The sequence below is a fragment of the Periplaneta americana genome, chromosome 8 (genome assembly GCF_040183065.1).
Source record: "Periplaneta americana isolate PAMFEO1 chromosome 8, P.americana_PAMFEO1_priV1, whole genome shotgun sequence".
Lineage (NCBI taxonomy): Eukaryota > Metazoa > Arthropoda > Insecta > Blattodea > Blattidae > Periplaneta > Periplaneta americana.
In genome coordinates, this window is record NC_091124.1 from 19,997,958 (window position 1) to 20,017,897 (window position 19,940).

Consider the following 19,940-nt stretch of genomic DNA (forward strand, 5'->3'; position numbering starts at 1 on the left):
GGGTTCTCCCGCTTGGGCTGATTACCTAGTTGGGTTTTTCGGAGATTTTCCCCAACCGTAAGGGGAATGTCAGGCAATATATGGCGAATCCTCTCTCATTTCGCCAAATACCATCTTACTATTACCAATTCCATATACCATCTCGCTATCACCATTCCATCGACGCTAAATAACCTAGTAGTTGTTACAGCGTCGTTAAATAACCAAGCAAAGAAACTCAGGGACATTTTTTTTTCAAAAGCTGAGACAATGTTTGCTTTATAATAATCAATATCTCTGAGTCGCTATGCATAAACAATATTCTTCATGGAACAAAGAAATTGGGTGGTATCAGATCTAGAGAATTTTTCCACCATGACTTCACCAGTTGATGTCAAATAATTCATAAAATTACGAACTTTCATTCCCAAATGAGGTGGTGCGCCGTTGCTGGAACATCATGCCCAAATTGTTTTTCTGTGCTAGTTATAATACGAAAACCAAAAAATGGGATCAGTTCTGGAGTTCCACATCGCGTAATGCCTAAATATGTTGCATGTGGCAAGGATAAGTTTCAGGTAACGTCATGGCATAGTCAGCCATCTCTGCGGATACTCTTTTTGGGACTTAATGCGCAAACAATAGCTTCGGTTTTGAGAACACGCCTACGGCCACCAATGTATAGCATGTTAAAAGATCCAGTTTCTTCAAACGTGCCATACCATAACGTGCCATGACTTGTAATTCGGAGTTCTCCGAACACCAACTCACGATAAAAACGTTGTTAAGCTGATGTTAGACTTTCAAATTGTACAAACTGCAGTACACATTTCGCTCGTTGCTTTGAAGTAAAGCAGTTTCGTTTACTTAGTCTGATAGTTTGATTTCTTCTTCGTAAAAAAATTATACAAAACTCTCGTCTTTCAAGATCACATCGGAACTCAAATACCTTTTGTATCGTTAATATAATTGAATCCTACTTTTTAGAAAGGAACTAAGTCAAAATTTCCTACTTTTCAGGAGAGTAAAATAACTTATTTTCATGAATAAATATCAGTACCAGTACCGTACTTTAAACATCAGCTTGATGTTAGAGATACAGGCAAATGTTTGACTAAATGCCAATCAATGCGTCTTGAAAGTGTTAATCATTTCATCAGTAAAAATAAAAATAGCAAATTTTTACTTAGTTCCTGTCTAAAAAGTGTGATTCAATCATTACTTTATAGCGACTTCCTTTTATGTATTTCCAAACGAATCAAACGGTGTATTAGCACCACTTCCTTCCTCTTCGGTGTCTAACATTGAATTTATACTCTGTTTGCAGTGGAGTGATTAGACTGGGAGAGCACAATATCAATACCGACCCAGATTGTGAAGATGGGGTATGCGCCGACCCTCTGCAGGACTACACGCCTACCGAACTCATCGTCCACAAGGACTACGGAAAGCCACAGTTCAAGAACGACATCTCTATCATCCGGTTGGACAGAGAAGTTATTTTCTCAAGTAAGGTACAATTGGAATGGTACTGAATGTTATTCCTCGACGCGAAGTAATCTGTTCATAGCGATATGACGGGTCTGTTTTCTTCCATAGGTTACATAATGCCCATCTGCATGATTCACGGAAAACTCATGACCAAGAGTTACGTCGGTGAGCCCAGCGAGGTCGCCGGCTGGGGCATCTATGACATAGGTACGATGAGACTGTAGTATCACTTACATCAACAATGTAAGGAATCCAGTTAACTTTAAACAGACCAGAACATGAGAAGAGGGTGTGCGGTAAAAGATCGAGCACTTAATTTGTTGTACATTTCTCAATACCTAATATACTTACTACCTTACAAATAGCTTTTAAGGAACCCGGAGGTTCATTGCCGCCCCCAAATAAGCTCACCATCGGACCCTATCCTGTGCAAGATTAATCCAGTCTCTATCATCATACCCCACCTCCCTCAAATCCATTTTAATAGTATCTTCCCATCTACGCCTGGGCCTCCCCAAAGGTCTTTTTCACTCCTGTCTCCCAACTAACACTCTATATGCATTTCTGGATTCGCCCATACGTGCTACATGCCCTGCTCATCTCAAACGTCTAGATTTAATGTTCATAATTATGTCAGGTGAAGAATACAATGCGTGCAGCTCTGCGTTGTGTAACTTTCTCCATTCTTCTGTAACTTCATCCCTCTCAGCCTCAAATATTTTCCTAAGAAACTTATTCTCAAATACCCTTAATCTCTGTTCCTCTCTCAAAGTGAGAGTCCAAATTTCACAACCTACATAACAACCAGTAATATAACTGTTTTATAAATTTCTAACTTTCAGAGTTTTTGACATCAGACTAGATGACAAAAGCTTCTCAACCGAATAATAACACGCATTTCCCATATTTATTCTGCGTTTAATTTCCTCTCGAGTGTCATTTATATTTATACTGTTGCTCCAAGATATTTAAATTTTTCCACCTCTTCGAAGGATAAATCTCCAATTTTTATGTTTCCATTTCGTACAATATTCTGGTCACGAGACATAATCATATACTTTGTTTTCTTCCACAGGTTACATAATGCCCATCTGCATGATCCACGAAAACTTCCAAACATATCGCTTTACTTGCTTCAAGTAAAATTTCTGTGTTTTCTCTAATCGTTTGTGGATTTTTCTCCTAACATATTCACGTCAATGTTTAATATTCTTGTCCTAATTCCGTTTCTTGAAAAATTTCAGAATCTTCATACTATTGCCACAATCCTCCATTTTTCCTGAAGAGAAAAAATGTCAACAGGATCCGGATTTAAATAAAAAACAATACATGTTATACTTAACATTTTTGTAACATGTAAACATAATCATCTTTAAAAATATATGTCTAGTCGTTGATTTTACGTTGCTTTGATTGTTTATATAAATCATACTTCGGCCTATATTGCAACACATTTGACATGAATAGCTTCTCATTTTCATAAGAGAATGAATATTTTTACTAAAATGCCATATTTATTACCACAACGGAAAACTCCTTTGACATCAATGTCAGCGATATTATAGGCTATCCTTCAACAGTCAAGTAGTTCCTTCAGATACTAAACTTCGAAAACATACCTACGTAAGCAAAGTCCACGTAAGAAGTGTCAGAATTCACATCTGCCGTTTGAACAAATAATACAATTCAATTAGAAATACAATATATTCTTGGTGCGGTTCATTATACACGTAGAAGTAATAGGTGTTCCAATTCTGATGTCATTTGCAAATACTCCTGTCATATGTATTTCATAGAAACCACAATTGCAGTATTTACCAGATTCTAATTTTTCTGTTTTTTTTTTCTGTTTTTCTGGTGGCTTCTATTGCTATACTTATTATTTATTTTTCTTCCTTAGCTAATATTTTCATAATGCAAGATTTTTTTCTCTAACATTGTATGATCTATGACATACATTTATTTCATCTTTGTTCAAAATAATGAAAGGGCTTTCATTCCATTACTTAAAAGTATTGGTTTTATATTGCAAATTAAGGCATAATAATTAAATATATTTGCAATTACATTAAAAGCAGAGTAATAATGAACTATCGACGCAGTATGGATGAAACAAACTTTTTAATTTTAAACGATCTGTGCAAATAATAGCTACTTAATGTACAGAAAATCGCATTAACTAACCCATCAATTGATAATTTATTACTCTTAATTGCTTCCCATTTAATTCGGACGGCTTAGTGGAGTTGTTCATTATCAAACGTAAAGAGTTATATGTACTGAGAAGATACCGTATTGAAAACATTTCCCAATTAATAGTTTAATAATAGAATTAGCCATGTCAGAGAATGATTTTTCTCTCTAATTGGTTTGCTTATCTTCTCTTCGTACTAACTTTAACGAGCTTCATTATTAAACGTCTCCTCCATTGCGCTTGGGTAGCATTTGTAGCCGCGAATCCAGCGGACTAGGATTCCATTTTTGACAAGAGAGAAGAGATTTAATTCTCTTCTACAGGAAATGAATATATTTCCTTGTCCCAGTACTTCTAAGACTCCAGTGATGGTCCATACATGAGTTAGAACGCAATGGGTCAAAGCCAATTTCTTAAAGGTATATGAGGATTACTGAACATTGGAAACAATAATATTGTAGCAATACAATACCCTAGCATCACAAATATGAAAATTAAGTACTGTTTTAGAAATCATAATTAAAAAAACACCGTAAATTAATGCTCAGCCGCTGTTCCCGGTGGTATAGTAGTTGCCAAGCTAGACGTTGAGTCTGAGGTTCGCAGGTCAAACCAGACCGAAAGCGATGGGTTTTAAACGGCGATAAAGTCCTAAGCATGGCTTGACGGGGCTGAACTCGAATTCACGGCAGTCCGGCATCCATTACAACTGTGTCACTTATATTCAGAATGAGAGTGGCAAACATGCCTCACAGCCAACAAATCTCTAAGTCAGGGACACACATCCTTTTTCCCTTTAGTAAAAATAGATCTATACCAAACCAATTTTAGATGTAGGGTAAACACTGGTAATTTCGTGATAATTTCATGAAAATTAATTTAAAATGCAAGTGTGTATTTTTATCCTACAGCTTTGCTATTTTCACAGAATGTAGATACATCCTTTAGGAACAAAATGTGACTTTTCCACATAATCCCCGTCCCTTTCAACTGCCTTGCGTAACCTAGGAAAGAGGGCCTGTAGATCAGCACGGTAAAAGTCTGGACCAACACGTCTGAGCCACTCTTTAGGAGTGTGCACAAGGGAGTCATCTTCTAACCTCGTTCCGCGAAGAGATCCTTCAGTTTACCAAAGATATGGTAATCGCACGGTGCCAGTTCAGGACTGTAAGGCGGATGTTTCAGTGTTGTCGTCTATCCGAATTTTCTGATCTGGTCTGTGGTCTTGTGACTGACATATGGCTGTGCGTTGTCGTGCAATAGCAGAATATCCTGCTTCTCCCGATGTCGTCGAACACGACTCAGTCGAGCCTGAAGTTTCTTGAGAGTTGCCACATACGCGTCAGAATTAATCGTGGTTCCGTGTGGCATGATGTCCACAAGCAAGAATCCTTCTGAATCGAAAAACACAGTAGCCATAACTTTTCCTCCCGAAGGTGCACTTTTGAATTTCTATTTCTTTGGTGAATTTGCATGATGCCACTCCATTGTATACCTCTGTCCCCGGTCCAAAATGGTGGAGCCATGTTTCACCTTCTGTCACAATTCTTGCAAGTAAGTCATCTAGCACTTATCATTGGCACTTAGCATGATAACAAATCAAAAAGAAGCTTCACTGAACCCATTGCGTCCCCCTTTTCATTTCTGTTATCACAGCTTATCTTCAGATTTCTAAAATTTGTATTGTAATACAATTTTTAAAATAGTGTAAAATGTAACGCTTAATGCTCAACAAAATTTCGCCTCAAACAGGTAAGATTTCTATCAGTAAAGCTAAGCCTATATGTCGACTACAGCTGTATCTAAAATTCCAAAAACATTTCATAAAATTTCATTAAGATATACTAAATCATTGTACCAAATATCATATGCTTACCTTTAGTAATAAGTCTGTAATTTAATTACAAACATCCACAAAATTTGTACGCCTGAGAAGTCGACGCTAACTTGCTCTCTCCAAACATAAAAGCTCACTGAAGCAGCTACAATAGTCACACAAAGCGTAGTTGTATGTTTCTGGAAACCTGGCAACATATGCAATCCCTTGGCGGAAATTTGAATCTCGTAACACCATTGGTTAGTTCTCAAAAGAGCAAAGAAAAAGTATCGCAAAATAACCACTGCCACGAAATTACCAGTGTTTACCCTAATACTATTAGAAGAATAAACAGGTTTTAGGATGGGAAGATCCTGTACTAACTATATCTTTTTATTACAACAAATACTTGAAAAACACTGAGAATTCAATAGCGAAACACGTATTTTATTTATTGATTATATTAAGGCTTTTGATAAGATTAGAACGTAAATGCTATGGAAAATTAAGAATAACAAATGTATTTCAGTCTATCTGATTGAAGCAACTAAAATTCATATGAAATGCAAAAATATAGATATATGGATCACATCACCATGAAACAGAACATATCAATTTAGGTGTAAGACAAATGTCGCTGCTACTTTTTAAATATTTGCATTGATGAAACTGCCAGGCAATGAATAGACAATAAGCAATGTTTCTGAAGTAATTTTAATAAAAAAAAATATTTCGTAATTGCACTTACGTTTGCCGACGATCACATTATTATTTTCAATTCGGAAAGCAGTTTACAGAAATCAAAATATACAATAGACCTGAATTGCACCAGAATATAATATGATGAGTCGAAATGAAAGTGAAGTTGTAACATTCAGAGACAAGAAAATACTACACATCGAAATTGTGATAGCAAATAATATCGTTGAGCAAGTTGATACATTTAAATATTTAGGATGCAACATATGAAAAGAAAATTAACGAAAGAATAAAGATAGGAATATTGAATTATTTAAGTGGAATTCTGTAGTGCTCGAGAAAAGTGGTACAAGTCAAAAATGTTAATTTCACAAGAGAAGGAAAAAACTGTCTTCATACTGGTTTATGTCGATTTGATTTTCTACTGTATGAATTATTCTAATGACAGAAATACTTATGTCTCTTTTCCCAAGTGAGATGTTCCGTAAGTTGTCAATAAATTAATACAAAAAAAATTGTGGAAACTGGCTTATGCCACTTTTCCCAAGCATTGCAGAATTGTAAGGAAATTTTACAGAATAAATAAGAAAAATCAATTTACGAACCAATTTCGATCTATTTTCAAAATATATACTGCACAATTTTGAAACAATATTGTAATAATAGGATATTTCATTGGCAGCCGGTGTACAATAACTAAACATATTTTTTTAATTATTATGCAGCATTCAATTTAGATAGAAGATATATTATATTCTTAATTATGAGGTATCGAAACGTATCTGATGAGACGTTTTTGTTTACATTCTCCTCTCGCAAGTCTAGCAGAGTGGATGATTGCAGTTACACTCACATCCACTGCGAAGCAATGACTTCAAGGAGAGTTGCAACACGTTTCATTTCATATTCTCAAAACTATTGGACATATCAAAAAACTTATTTGACAAAATTTGTTCGCATTGACTTCATCTATTACCAGTGTGAATTAATGTAACGTATAGGGGAGAGTCGGGTAATATCGGACATCGGGTAATATCGGACAGTGAGTTTCTTTCATCTACCACACGATGATAGTACCTGATTGACATGGTTACGTTTCTGTGATGTCGCATAGAGAAACGTAACCATGTCATTCAGGTACTACCATACGGTGGTAGGTGAAAGAAACGCACTGTCCGATACTACCCGATGTCCGATACTACCCGACTCTCCCCTATTCTTGTTATTTCTATCTGACTATGGTAATTGATTCCAGAAAATCCGAAGCCCAGCATCATCCTGCAAACGATCAAGCTTCCCATAGTGGAGAACGAGGAGTGCGAAATAGCCTTCAAGCAGTACGCCGAGATAGGACCAACGCAGATGTGCGTTGGAGGACAGGTGGGGCAAGACTCTTGCGGCGGGGACTCCGGGGGCCCCCTCATGAAAGTGGAGACACTGGAAGGACCCCCTCGCTACTACTTACTCGGCGTGGTGTCTTTCGGAGCGAAGCGCTGTGGCGCCACCACCATGCCCGGAGTGTACACTCGCATCTCGGACTACATGAACTGGGTGATGGACAATATGCACGAATAGGCGAGCGTGGCATGGCATAAGGTGGACTTTCCCTACAGTCTAAGCACCCCAAATTTAGTTTTAACTACTTACTCCCTGTGTGGCCGTCTATTCTGATCTCACTTTTCTTACGGAGAACAATGCCAGTTTTTCCCTGGGATCGTGAAGATTTTGTGTGAATTCAAGCAGAGAAGAAGGATAACATTAAGATGACTGTGACGTAACTTGAGGATCGAGTGAGAATTAAGAGGTTCGTCTGTGTTTTGTGAAGCCAGAACTAGAAGAACTCACGTACTTTTTTCATTAAGGGGAGGCAGAGGTGAAATTTTCGAACAAAACTGAAGAAAAAATGAAAATTTGGTTTTTTCCATTTTTATTATCTTTATTTTGATATTCCGATGTTAGTTTTTGATTTTGTGCCCTTAAAAGTATGAAATTAAAACCAAGATAACTATATATTACTATATTATTCCCACAATAAACTAATACTTATCATTATTTATATACCTTCTCTGAACATATAAATAAAAAGAAATATTGAAAATTTCTTACAATATGGTGCATGGAGCATTTTATATCAAACGATATAAAGTTTTATAAAATTATTAATATTTACAGAACTATTGTACTTAGAAAGTTGAAACTTGGTATGTCCATTACTAATAATATACTTAGTATCCATGATCAATTTCAAACAAATCGGATAAATTTTGTGGATTTTGAAATATTCACCTCTGCCTCCCCTTAAATAGTAAAGTTAAGTTTCTTTCTTTCCTTATGACCATCACCTGTAACGTCTCGTGGGACAACTTTTTCTGTTTCTAAGAGTATGCATTTTCTTCCATTACTATTTGTTTGCCACGACTGTTCTAACTAAAATAATGTTTTAATAAACACATTAAATCGTGAATATACATTGCTATATTCTCTTCTAGATGATTTATGGTGTAGATAGCGGCTGCGACTTGTGTAGTTTGTCAAAGGGAGGCTGTTATAAAAATGTCAAAGTAGTATATACTATAGTATGTAGCCTATAGTACTATCTTGGAGCAACAGTAACAAATATAAATGACACTCGGGAGGAAATTAAACGCAGAATAAATATGGGAAATGCCTGTTATTATTCAGTTGAAAAGCTCTGGCCATCTAGTCTGATGTCAAAAAATCTGAAAGTTAGAATTTATAAAACAGTTATATTACCGGCTGTTCTGTATGGTTGTGAAACTTGGACTCTCACTTTGAGAGAGGAACAGAGATTAAGGGTGTTTGAGAATAACGTTCTTAGGAAATTATTTGGGGTTAAGAGGGATGAAGTTACAGGAGAATGGAAAAAGTTACATAACGCAGAACTGCACGTATTGTTTTCTTCACCTGACATAATTAGGAACATTAAATCCAGACGTTTGAGATGGGCAGGACATGTAGCACGTCTGGCGAATCCAGAAATGCATATAGAGTATTAGTTTGGAGTCCGGAGGTAAAAACACCTTTGGGGAGGCCGAGACGTAGATGGGAGGATAATATTAAAATGGATTTGAGGAAGGTAAGATATGATGATAGAGACAGGATTAATCTTGCACAGGATAGGGACAGATGACGGGCTTATGTGACGGCGGCAATGAACCTCCGGGTTCCTTAAAAGCCATTTGTAAGTAAGTATGTAAGTAGTATATTGCAATACAAGCGTGTTAAGTGCATTATATCAGAATCGAGGAAAAATTAAAGACGAGACGAATATTTATTAAAACTATATAAATTATACATTTCAACAATGACGCCAATACAACTGGCAAGTAGAAAACAATATATTTACATATAAATATTCGATAAATTTAGTTTATTAATAATTCATGCTCGTTAACATTTTTAGATGTCTTACCATAAAAATCGCGTATCCAGGCCTATTACTTTTATTTCATTGATGAACAAATCTTTGTAAACAATTCTGAATAAACCTTTCGTTAACTTTTCCAATGTGTATCAACATTTTTAACTACGCAAGTGCTGTTATAAACTACATATTTTATGACGTAAATATAATTGATTCTAGCTCATTAACTGTTTTCTAGTACGAAAAGGTCTAGTAATTGTTCAATTTCCCTCGCCTTTCCCATAATTCTGCAGTGCTTGGGAAAAGTGACATAAGTCAGTTTCCACAAACCTTTTTTGATAATTTATTGACAACTTACGGAACATCTGCTCGCTTGGAAAAAAAATACATAAGTATTTCTCCCATTACAATAATTCATACGGAAAAAAATCAAATCGACATAAACCATTGTAAGTTGTCAATAAATTATCAAAAAAGGTTTGTGGAAACTGACTTATGTCACTTTTCCCAAGCACTGAAGAATTATTAACAGAAAACCGACACTAATACGACCAACTAAACAATAGAGAGTTTATGCAAATCTGGCTTTCAGGTAGTAGTTTCCTGTGAAGGAGGCTTGAGACTTCATTCAATAGAAATTTTAAAACGAGTGCTGTATAAACACAACTTCCCTAGTAATAAAAAGTAAAAGGAAAACGTAATAGTCTACTTTCCTTCAGATAATTCAATAGATAAAAAATATCTGCCCCGCTGAATATCAATGTCATGGACTTAGGGTTAAGAAACTTACACACTGCCTGCAGCGCTATCAAGGCCACGAGTCATGTAAGGAAAATGTGAGGGAACAATGAAATATTTCTGTTTTCCTTCTGAAAATTGGATAGGTCGAAAATACCTGCTACGGCTGAGAATAGAACTCACGACCTTAAGATTATGAGACTTACGCGCTGCCTACTGCGCTACCGACGCCATGAACTTCCTACAGTAATTGTAAACGGACAATGTAAAAATTCTTTTCCTTCTGAAAATTGGATAGGTGGAAAATATCTGCCCCGGTTGAGGATCGAACTCACGACCTTCAGATTATGAGACTTACGCGCTGCCTACTGCGCTACCGAGGCCACGAATTTTGTATCGAAAATGTAATCGGACAATGTAATATTCCTGTTTTCCTTCTGAAAATTGAGCGGGTGGAAAATATCCGCCCCGGGTGAGGGTCGAACTCACGACCTTAAGATTATGAGACTTACGCGCTGCCTACTGCGCTACCGAGGCCACGAACTTCGCATCGAAAATATAATCGGACAATGTAATATTCCTGTTTTTCTTCTGAAAATTGAGTGGGTGGAAAATATCTGCCCCGGGTGAGGGTCGAACTCACGACCTTAAGATTATGAGACTTACGCGCTGCCTACTGCGCTACCGAGGCCACGATCTTCATATTGAAAATGTAATCGAACAATGTAATATTCCTGTTCTCCTTCTGAAAATTGAGTGGGTGGAAAATATTTGCCCCGGGTGAGGATCGAACTCACGACCTTAAGATTATGAGACTTACGCGCTGCCTACTGCGCTACCGAGGCCACGATCTTCATATTGAAAATGTAATCGAACAATGTAATATTCCTGTTCTCCTTCTGAAAATTGAGTGGGTGGAAAATATTTGCCCCGGGTGAGGGTCGAACTCACGACCTTAAGATTATGAGACTTACGCGCTGCCTACTACGCTACCGAGGCCACGAACTTTATATAAAAAATGTAATCGGACAATGTAATATTCCTGTTTTCCTTCTGAAAATTGAGTGGGTGGAAAATATCTGCCTCGGGTGAGGATCGAACTCACGACCTTAATATTATGAGACTTACGCGCTACCTGCTGCGCTACCGAGGCCACGAACTTTATGTAAAAAATGTAATCGGACAATGTAATATTCCTGTTTTCCTTCTGAAAATTGAGTGGGTGGAAAATATCTGCCCCGGGTGAGGATCGAACTCACGACCTTAAGATTATGAGACTTACGCGCTGCCTACTGCGTTACCGAGGCCACGAACTTTACATCGAAAATGTAATCGGACAATGTAATATTCCTGTTTTCCTTCTAAAAATTGAGTGGGTGGAAAATGTCTGCCCCGGGTGAGGATCGAACTCACGACTTTAAGATTATGTGACTTACGCGCTGCCTACTGCGCTACCGAAGCCACGAACTTTATGTAGAAAATGTAATCGGACAATGTAATATTCCTGTTTTCCTTCTGAAAATTGAGTGGGTGGAAAATATCTGCCTCGGGTGAGGATCGAACTCACGACCTTAAGATTATGAGACTTACGCGCTGCCTACTGCGCTACCGAGGCCACGAACTTTATATAGAAAATGTAATCGGACAATGTAATATTCCTGTTTTCCTTCAGAAAATTGAGTGGGTGGAAAACATCTGCCCCGGGTGAGGATCGAACTCACGACCTTAAGATTATGAGACTTACGCGCTGCCTACTGCGCTACCGAGGCCACGAACTTTACACCGAAAATGTAATCGGACAATGTAATATTCCTGTTTTCCTTCTGAAAATTGAGTGGGTGGAAAATATCTGCCCAGGGTGAGGATCGAACTCACGACCTTAAGATTATGAGACTTACGCGCTGCCTACTGCGCTACCGAGGCCACGATCTTCATATTGAAAATGTAATCGAACAATGTAATATTCCTGTTTTCCTTCTGAAAATTGAGTGGGTGGAAAATATCTGCCCCGGGTGAGATCGAACTCATGACCTTAAGATTTTTAGACTTAAGTGCATAGAGAAAATTTAAATGGACAAAAAAATGAACACTGACTATCTTCTGATATGTGACTGAATCTGGTCAGCAGTGGCGCCAGCATGTAGTCAAGGTGGACTACTTGTGTCCATTACTTGTGCAGCCTAAAATCCACCACTGATGCAAAGTGCTGTAAAGCGGTGAAGCGGTAATGACATGGGCTGGGGTGTCTCCTTGCTTTTCTCCTTCTCCTTTATGCCCAAGGCTGCTTTAATATCAAGACTTAATAGTACTACAACTTTCGAAAGCGCCACTAATTCAACTCTTGGATAATGACAAAATAGTGAGCTAGGTTATTAATATAATGTTTCAATCTGATGGTGTATGATGTCACGCAATGAACCCGAAATAAGTTCGCCGATAATCACACTGCATTGAAAACAAAATGGGTGTGAAGAAAGTTAACACAGGCCTGTGATGAAAATTTTTTTCTAAATTCTAGCTCTCCTTTATGTATTTTTGTGTGCTGAAGCCAAAAATGACATAAAAAATGGCACATCACGCATCATTTTTACACAAGACTATATTTTATGTTTTATATTATTAATAGGCCTATATTAGTGATTTTTCTGTATACATATCCCAGTGCTCTAACGTAAAATTTTGTACTAACCTGTTGATGGGGATCAGAAACATAATCTAGAAGACTATGTGATCTAGGAAGTGGAAGTCCTGAAGAGTTTACCGCTTTGAACTCAATTATTTAATACGAGATTTAGGATTACCCAAGGAAAAAGCTGAGCTCTTTTGTTCCAGATTAAAATAAATAAATTTGCTTACACCAGGTACATATCTTACCAATAACCAAAAATGTATTTAAAAATAGGCTTAAGGACCTTACTAATAGACGGTAATTTTACACAGTATTTAAAGGGTGTAAATGATATGTTGTTATTGAAGTGTTGTATCAGTGAAGAATTATGTTGTGTCAGTGAAGTGTGTTGTATCAGTGAAGAAGTATGTCGTGTCAGTGAAGTGTGCTGTGTAAGTGAAACGTGTTCCTGTCAGTGAAGCTTTATAGTTTACAGTGGCAGTGCAAAGTATTTGAACAGTGAAATGTTTTTGAAGTGTTAGTGAAATCAGGATAGAATCAGTGAAATGTGTCGTAGTTCCAGTGCAGTGAGTGAGTTTACAGCGAAATGAGTGTAATGTTGAAAGGTTCTTGCGCAGATATGAACATATCATACTCGTGGGTTTTAGTTCGATCTTAGTTGTAAGATACAAATTAGATTTATTTCAAATGTTATTTTAAGTGATCGTTTCATTTAATTTAGCATATTCCCTGTTGTTGTTGTTGTTGTTATTATTATTATTATTATTATTATTATTAATTATTAGTATTATTAATTGTATTTTAATTAATAAGTTTATTATTGTCATTATTGAGTGTAATTAGTTACCACTGCCACCGGGTATATACCCATTGCAGTGTGAATAAATACATACATATTGTGACAGCGACATGAGGTTCGAACTCACGACCAGCGTCCCGCAAGAAAGCAGATCGCGCGGAGCACGGAGGAATGGCGCGCGGCGAAGAGGGGAAAGGGCCAACGCGGCGAGAGAGTGGAGCGAGAGTGCGCGCGCATCTGGTGCTGGTAGAGAGGAGAGGGCTCTGGCTTTTTCTGGAGTGCCATCTCTAGAGACGCGTGGAACCTTCGAGGCTACGTCGCTGTGGTTATAAATTACGGACGCGAAGGAACGACAGCAGTTTTCAGTTATTCAGTCAGTGAGAAAGCCAGAGCAAGGAAGCCAGTCTTGTTTACCGGAGTTCGACTCGAGTGTGCGTCCGCAACTGCGTCAGCAGCCGAAGGCCTGAGTTCGAGTGCAGTGGACCGCAGTTGGAGGGACCTGAGTTCGAGTGCAGTGAAACGCAGTTGGAGGGGCCCGAGTTCGAGTACAGTGAACTGTCTCTGAAGGTCTGTGGTTCGAGATACTGTGAACTCGAGTGACTGAGATAGAAGAACTGTGAACTGAGAACTGGTAGTTCTGATTTGTAAATAGTGCTTTGTAAATATTAGTTAAGATTAACAGTTCATTGTTGTGCGTAATAGTCCAAGTAAATTGTCATTGTCGTCGGTGGAGTGCTATAACGAATACTGTGTTGAGTGAAGATCCAATTGTTGACGAGAGCGTTTAAGGTGAATTGTAGAAAGGAATTATTGTTGTGACGAATAAATTGCATTGTTGTTACTAATAAAATTTACAATATCTTCATCGGTACAGGAGTAGAGAAGTGTAATTTGTGTCCTGCTTTTCATAAGAGTTTGCCTTAGTATACTGCAATGATATTCCTGATTTGATACAAAAGTTTAATGTTCGGTACGAAGTGGCAGAATAGAGCCTTTTATTGATTCTTCCAAAATAAGTCTCAAGACAGCGATCAGTGCTTTTGCGCAATGACAACAAGTATGCTTCGCTACCTGTTAGTCATTCGGTACATTTTAAAGAAACTTATGAGAATCTTGAACTAGTTCTTATCAAGATAAAATATAAAGATCATAACTGGATGATATGTGGAGATCTGAGAGAGTTGTGCACGCTTCTTGGCCAGCAAGTTGGGTAGGCTATATTAAGTTTTCTTATTTCCTCTGTGAATGGGACAACAGAGCAAGAAGCAGTCATTGGGAACAAAAACAGTGGCCACAAAGAACGTCTCTTGGACCTCACACAAGAGGAAAAACAACAAACGCAAATGCACCATGAAGATAAAAAGGCGGAATAAAACATTTGACTAAATGTGAGTTGTTAATTATAGCAATAAATGATTTTTGTAAAATATACTTTTAATATTTGCCACAGGACTTGTTTCACTTCATCAGTTTTCCATATTGAATTTAATAACGCTACATTCACATTGCTAAAAGTGCCTATGCATGTTGAGGAAAAATGGTAGCCTACATGTTAGAGAAAATCTGAGCTTAATTTTGGATTCAGCGCCGTAAGAAACTGCAGTAGCATAAATGTTTAGAAAAAAAATTATGACCCTTAATTTTGCAGGCTTGTGTAATTTGTTATTGAACATAATTTATAGTTTTAATTACATCTCTTCTTTATATACAGGGACATCATTTTATTTTTACTAACATTTTTAATATTAACCTGGCTATACCTTTAGAGAACCGGAAACACAGTTTGCCATCCCCTTCCACGATTTTAGTTCGATGATACTGGAGTAAAACACAAACAAATCACTTTACTAGGTATAGGAGGGTAGAAAAGTAGTTCATCCATTTACGTAAACTAGGAAATATCGCGATTTTCAGTTCGATAATTTTCATTAGGTTTTTGTTTAATCGAAATACAGTGCTGTATTAACAATAAGTGTTTTTACTCACGAACTGAGTTATCCATGCGAATGTATTCATTATGCAGTGTATATTGTACTGTCTACAGCACATTAGCGTACAATATAAAGAATGAAGTTAAATTGAAAAATAATCATAATATGGATATTTAAACACATTTTTTAAAATTGTGGCCGTTCATTCCGATAGAGACTTCAGTTCTTTTTGTGCATATTATCGCACTATAGACTATTGCATCTATTTCCAATTACCAGTTTCGTCCTTCGTACTAGTAACTCATGTGAAATAATTCTGTACCTACTCTATAAAAGAGTATCTTACGTACTGTAAATTCAATCTTCACTTCTGGCCTACCCGCACAGATAAAATTACTCAGACATGCTATCCACTGTCCGTCCATGTGGTTATGCCGCAGGATCGTAGAAAGGGGGGGGATCACGTGACTGTTAATTACTTAACGAGGCCCTTTTATTTAAGTTATTTTAAACAGTTGTATAATATTACGTATACGTCCAATTCCTAACAGAAATTAATGTTTTCAGAAAAGAGCTAAGACAGCCCAGCTCTTACAGAAGCAGGTGGGGGAAATCGGGATGCGACGTAGGCAAACGGGCAGTACCTGTGCGAAAATATGATTCAATATTGAAAGCTCTTTTGTCACTGGAAAACGCGAACATATTTCTGGAACGTACTATACTCACTAACTCAGTAGTGTTTACATGCGGCCTTGGTTCTGTATGGAGGACAGTTGGAACTTCATTAGTAGATGGGGTGGGAGTGAAGTACATTCAAAAACTCAGGTACAATAAAAATTGAAGTAAAAATAAAATGATGTCCCTGTATCTAATTTATTAATGTTATTAGTACATATTATTATATTCGTAAAATAATCTGATGAACTAACACTCGTAAGTGTTCGTCAATTTATCTCTGAATGAACAGCACGCGTGGTACTACTTAGGATCATTAGACTTACAGTCCCCCATAATTAAATAGAAAATGAGTAAACTTGAATGGTATTAAGGATAATATCCTCCTGTCTTCCGTTTTATCAATGTGTGAATCTTGCAGAACAAGCTGGAAGTGGCTTGGGTTCCTGAGTACTCTAGGAAGTCGAGTTCCATGTCTGACGGTTGTGGTTTCCACAGATTTCCCGTGTGACTGCTGTCCATTCGAACACTTGTACCCAATTTCATAATACGTTTTGTAAGCTGTGTTGAATGCGTGGATAATATACGTTTCTTACTCCTTACGTCAGATGTGGAGAAAAATATTGCGACGCTCCAAAACTTCCGATTTCAAAATAAAAGTTACCAATTAAAAAAATATTAACTGTTTTGTGTCTTTGACACGGATGTTTGTCTTTTGTCATGTGAAGTCCGGTATTATTTTACTTGGAATCCCTGTCATGCGACGGTTAAGTGATCTATACCAGCGGTCATCAGCACAATGCACCCTCGGGTTAGCGTCTCTTACCCGCGGATAAGACATTGCACTATCGTGCATCCGTGGCTGCTGGCGGGTATGCTCTCTCTCTCTCTCTCTTCTGTACGACGGAGCATATTCCGAGACACTCATTACCTTTACCCATTTCAGCGCAAGCTGACGACCACTGATCTAGACCATCAGCCTGTAACACAGGCGGTTCGGATTCATTTTCTCCACATTAAGGATCAATATCTTTCCGTTTGATCTCTATTCCATCATACTTCCTTAGCAATTCCCGATCGTCGGGATAGATATAGGGACGAGGAGGGTTGCTTGCTTCGAAACCTAGCTACTCAGTGAACGTAAGTGTAGTCCACTGGTCGGAATTTCTTGACTCGCGAGTCAACTCCTTAGCACACAATCAGGGAGGAGGGATAAGGCATGATCTCTCTCATTCCCCTTAGCCATTACTTATTCATTCAAAATTACGCAGTGTTCAAGTAAACACGACAGGATCATGCACATCTAGCTTTCAGCTGATTTGAATAATTTCAAGAGAAAAATTATCCCGGGTTCGTTACCCGGCCCCGGAACAATTTTTCTCTTGAAATTATTCCCGACAGGATCAATTGTAAAATAAAATAAAAAATTTCGCATGTGACAGACGAACATCTCGTTGCTCAGTCAAAATTCGTTGCATGCAGTTTGAGTCCTATTTTTATTTATTTACCTAAACGATAACAGCTCCCTGTATTAACAGGCTGCCACAGAGACAGAGCATATTGTGCAATAGGCAGTTGGAAGTATAAATAATATACATATGTTTAAGTTGAAGGGAGTCTTACAACAACGGCAAGAAATGACTGAATAAATAAGTAGCTACTAATTAATTAGTTGAAGATCATTGTTGGCCGTAGAGATGGTTGCGGAGTATAAATAAATATTGATCCTCTCAGAGCTGCAAGAACGATGTCATCAATTGCCTTCCTCTGTAGGCCGAAACGTTGCCAGGTCTGGAAGAAGAAACCGGGAATAGTTCAACCATAAGGCCTATTACTTCAATTTGTTGTAGACCGTATTTGTCCATGAAATATGGAACGGTACGTACATACATAAAGAATTAATTACACATCCATCTTAATATTTACATTGTATATAAAATAAGAGAAAAAATAAATCAAATCATACAAATGTGAAAAATAAATTAACTTAACTTAATTTAACTTTTCCTTAGTTTGGGTATGTCGACTGTCCGTCTCTGCGCACGCGACTTCTCCTCTTATATCACCTTCCCCGTTGCTGTGTTTCGCGGGCTGTATTTCATATGACGTCATCTTTGCCGACCACTTGTGTAAGAGTTAGTGTGGGTTGCGTAGGCCTATGTATCTAGCGGAGTTCATCGTAATAAGTTTGTCAGACAGACGTAGTGATATTATTCGTATTCTCCTTTCAGAATGAGAATGGTGATGATGATGATGATGATGATGATAATAATAATAATAATAATAATAATAATAATAATAATAATAATGATGTTACTAGTCAGCGATCTATGCAATGGAGGGGAAAAGGAACTGGCCAGCCTACTCCATTACGCTCCGGGGCTTAGTTACCTCATGATTCTTTCTATTTACAGAAAGTAGGTTATCAACGACACTTTATCAACATCTTAAGTTATTTAGCGTCTGAATGAGATGAAGATGCTAATGCCGGTGAAATGAGTCCGAGGTCCAGCACCGAAAGTTACCCAACATTTGCTCATATTGGGTTGAGGGAAAATCCCTGAAAAAACCTCAACCAGGAAACTTGCCCCGACCGGGAATCGAACCCGGGCCACCTGAATTCGAGGCCAGTCACGCTAACTGTTACTCCACAGGTGTGGACTTACCTCATGAATGATGGCTTATAGATTTCACTTATGAGGCTCCAACCTATCTTCGGATATTTTATTAAATAATAATAATAATAATAATAATAATAATAATAATAATAATAATAATAATAATACATTCCGACATGAAGTTGAACTAATTTTATGATATTCTCTCCGTACTGTTTAAACAACACAAACACAGTTGTTTATAGTAAGTAAACAATGACACAATTTCAATCCTAGACAGATAAATAGAAGTGTCCTGTACTGGTGTATGACACATACTTCCTCGATATATATTTCCCGCAGTAACTAATAAAACTGGCATATTACGTAACTTTGTGTCACATAAATCCTGCGTAATCGCTGTTCAACAGATATCTTCATTTTAGTAACGTCATAGACTCTCACCATTTTAATACAGTTAAACGTAAACCTCATTTCATTTCAAATACACAAAAAATTAAGATTCTCTACTAGTACGTACACTATTTTCCATTTGGGCTTAGAAATAGTAATACGAACTCGATACGGATTGAACTTTAAATTGAAGTCTCTTGTAGTCTATCGTGTGTTTCAGAACAACTAACCCTAACTATCCCTAAGTGGGTACATAATGCAATTTTTTTTCGTAATAAAGTAGTGTCCGGAAATGTTCCCGTATTGAGATATAAGAATGTGAAATAAATGAGGATTTCAAAGAATCCCAACAGTAAGTGACCATTATCCATAGGTAGTTGATCTAGTCTGATCTCTCCATGACAACCAACACATTAGCAACAATAAAATCCATACATTGGTTCATTTATAACTTAATTATTCAGAAATAACACATTACAAAGAAAAGACGTACAATTTAAAATTAAATTTAGATGCCAGAAAGAAATCTAGAAACATATACTGGATAAAATATTGTACAGCACACGGGAATAAACAAGTAATCTGTTGATTTT

At 37.3% G+C, this 19,940-nt stretch overlaps 1 protein-coding gene and 11 non-coding genes across 12 annotated transcripts in view; 1 reads left to right on the forward strand and 11 right to left on the reverse strand.

Annotated features, from left to right (window-relative positions):
• LOC138704533 (venom protease-like) overlaps nucleotides 1-9,707 on the forward strand; it is a 58,196-nt gene extending 48,489 nt beyond the window's left edge. The window contains exons 6-8 of the mRNA XM_069832517.1: nucleotides 1,307-1,488; nucleotides 1,579-1,677; nucleotides 7,435-9,707. Coding sequence (XP_069688618.1) covers nucleotides 1,307-1,488; nucleotides 1,579-1,677; nucleotides 7,435-7,754 — 601 coding nt within the window. The 3' untranslated portion in view covers nucleotides 7,755-9,707. The remainder of the gene's footprint in view (nucleotides 1-1,306; nucleotides 1,489-1,578; nucleotides 1,678-7,434) is intronic.
• Nucleotides 9,708-10,612: 905 nt separating this feature from the next.
• Nucleotides 10,613-10,685, reverse strand: TRNAM-CAU (transfer RNA methionine (anticodon CAU)). The gene has a single exon. It is a non-coding gene; the product is annotated as a tRNA-Met (tRNA).
• Nucleotides 10,686-10,766: 81 nt separating this feature from the next.
• Nucleotides 10,767-10,839, reverse strand: TRNAM-CAU (transfer RNA methionine (anticodon CAU)). Its single transcript has one exon. It is a non-coding gene; the product is annotated as a tRNA-Met (tRNA).
• An 81-nt stretch (nucleotides 10,840-10,920) lies between these two features.
• TRNAM-CAU (transfer RNA methionine (anticodon CAU)) lies at nucleotides 10,921-10,993 on the reverse strand. The gene has a single exon. It is a non-coding gene; the product is annotated as a tRNA-Met (tRNA).
• An 81-nt stretch (nucleotides 10,994-11,074) lies between these two features.
• TRNAM-CAU (transfer RNA methionine (anticodon CAU)) lies at nucleotides 11,075-11,147 on the reverse strand. Its single transcript has one exon. It is a non-coding gene; the product is annotated as a tRNA-Met (tRNA).
• Nucleotides 11,148-11,228: 81 nt separating this feature from the next.
• TRNAM-CAU (transfer RNA methionine (anticodon CAU)) lies at nucleotides 11,229-11,301 on the reverse strand. The gene has a single exon. It is a non-coding gene; the product is annotated as a tRNA-Met (tRNA).
• Nucleotides 11,302-11,382: 81 nt separating this feature from the next.
• On the reverse strand, nucleotides 11,383-11,455 carry TRNAM-CAU (transfer RNA methionine (anticodon CAU)). Its single transcript has one exon. It is a non-coding gene; the product is annotated as a tRNA-Met (tRNA).
• An 81-nt stretch (nucleotides 11,456-11,536) lies between these two features.
• Nucleotides 11,537-11,609, reverse strand: TRNAM-CAU (transfer RNA methionine (anticodon CAU)). The gene has a single exon. It is a non-coding gene; the product is annotated as a tRNA-Met (tRNA).
• Nucleotides 11,610-11,690: 81 nt separating this feature from the next.
• TRNAM-CAU (transfer RNA methionine (anticodon CAU)) lies at nucleotides 11,691-11,763 on the reverse strand. The gene has a single exon. It is a non-coding gene; the product is annotated as a tRNA-Met (tRNA).
• An 81-nt stretch (nucleotides 11,764-11,844) lies between these two features.
• Nucleotides 11,845-11,917, reverse strand: TRNAM-CAU (transfer RNA methionine (anticodon CAU)). The gene has a single exon. It is a non-coding gene; the product is annotated as a tRNA-Met (tRNA).
• Nucleotides 11,918-11,998: 81 nt separating this feature from the next.
• Nucleotides 11,999-12,071, reverse strand: TRNAM-CAU (transfer RNA methionine (anticodon CAU)). The gene has a single exon. It is a non-coding gene; the product is annotated as a tRNA-Met (tRNA).
• Nucleotides 12,072-12,152: 81 nt separating this feature from the next.
• TRNAM-CAU (transfer RNA methionine (anticodon CAU)) lies at nucleotides 12,153-12,225 on the reverse strand. Its single transcript has one exon. It is a non-coding gene; the product is annotated as a tRNA-Met (tRNA).
• Nucleotides 12,226-19,940: the final 7,715 nt, after the last annotated feature.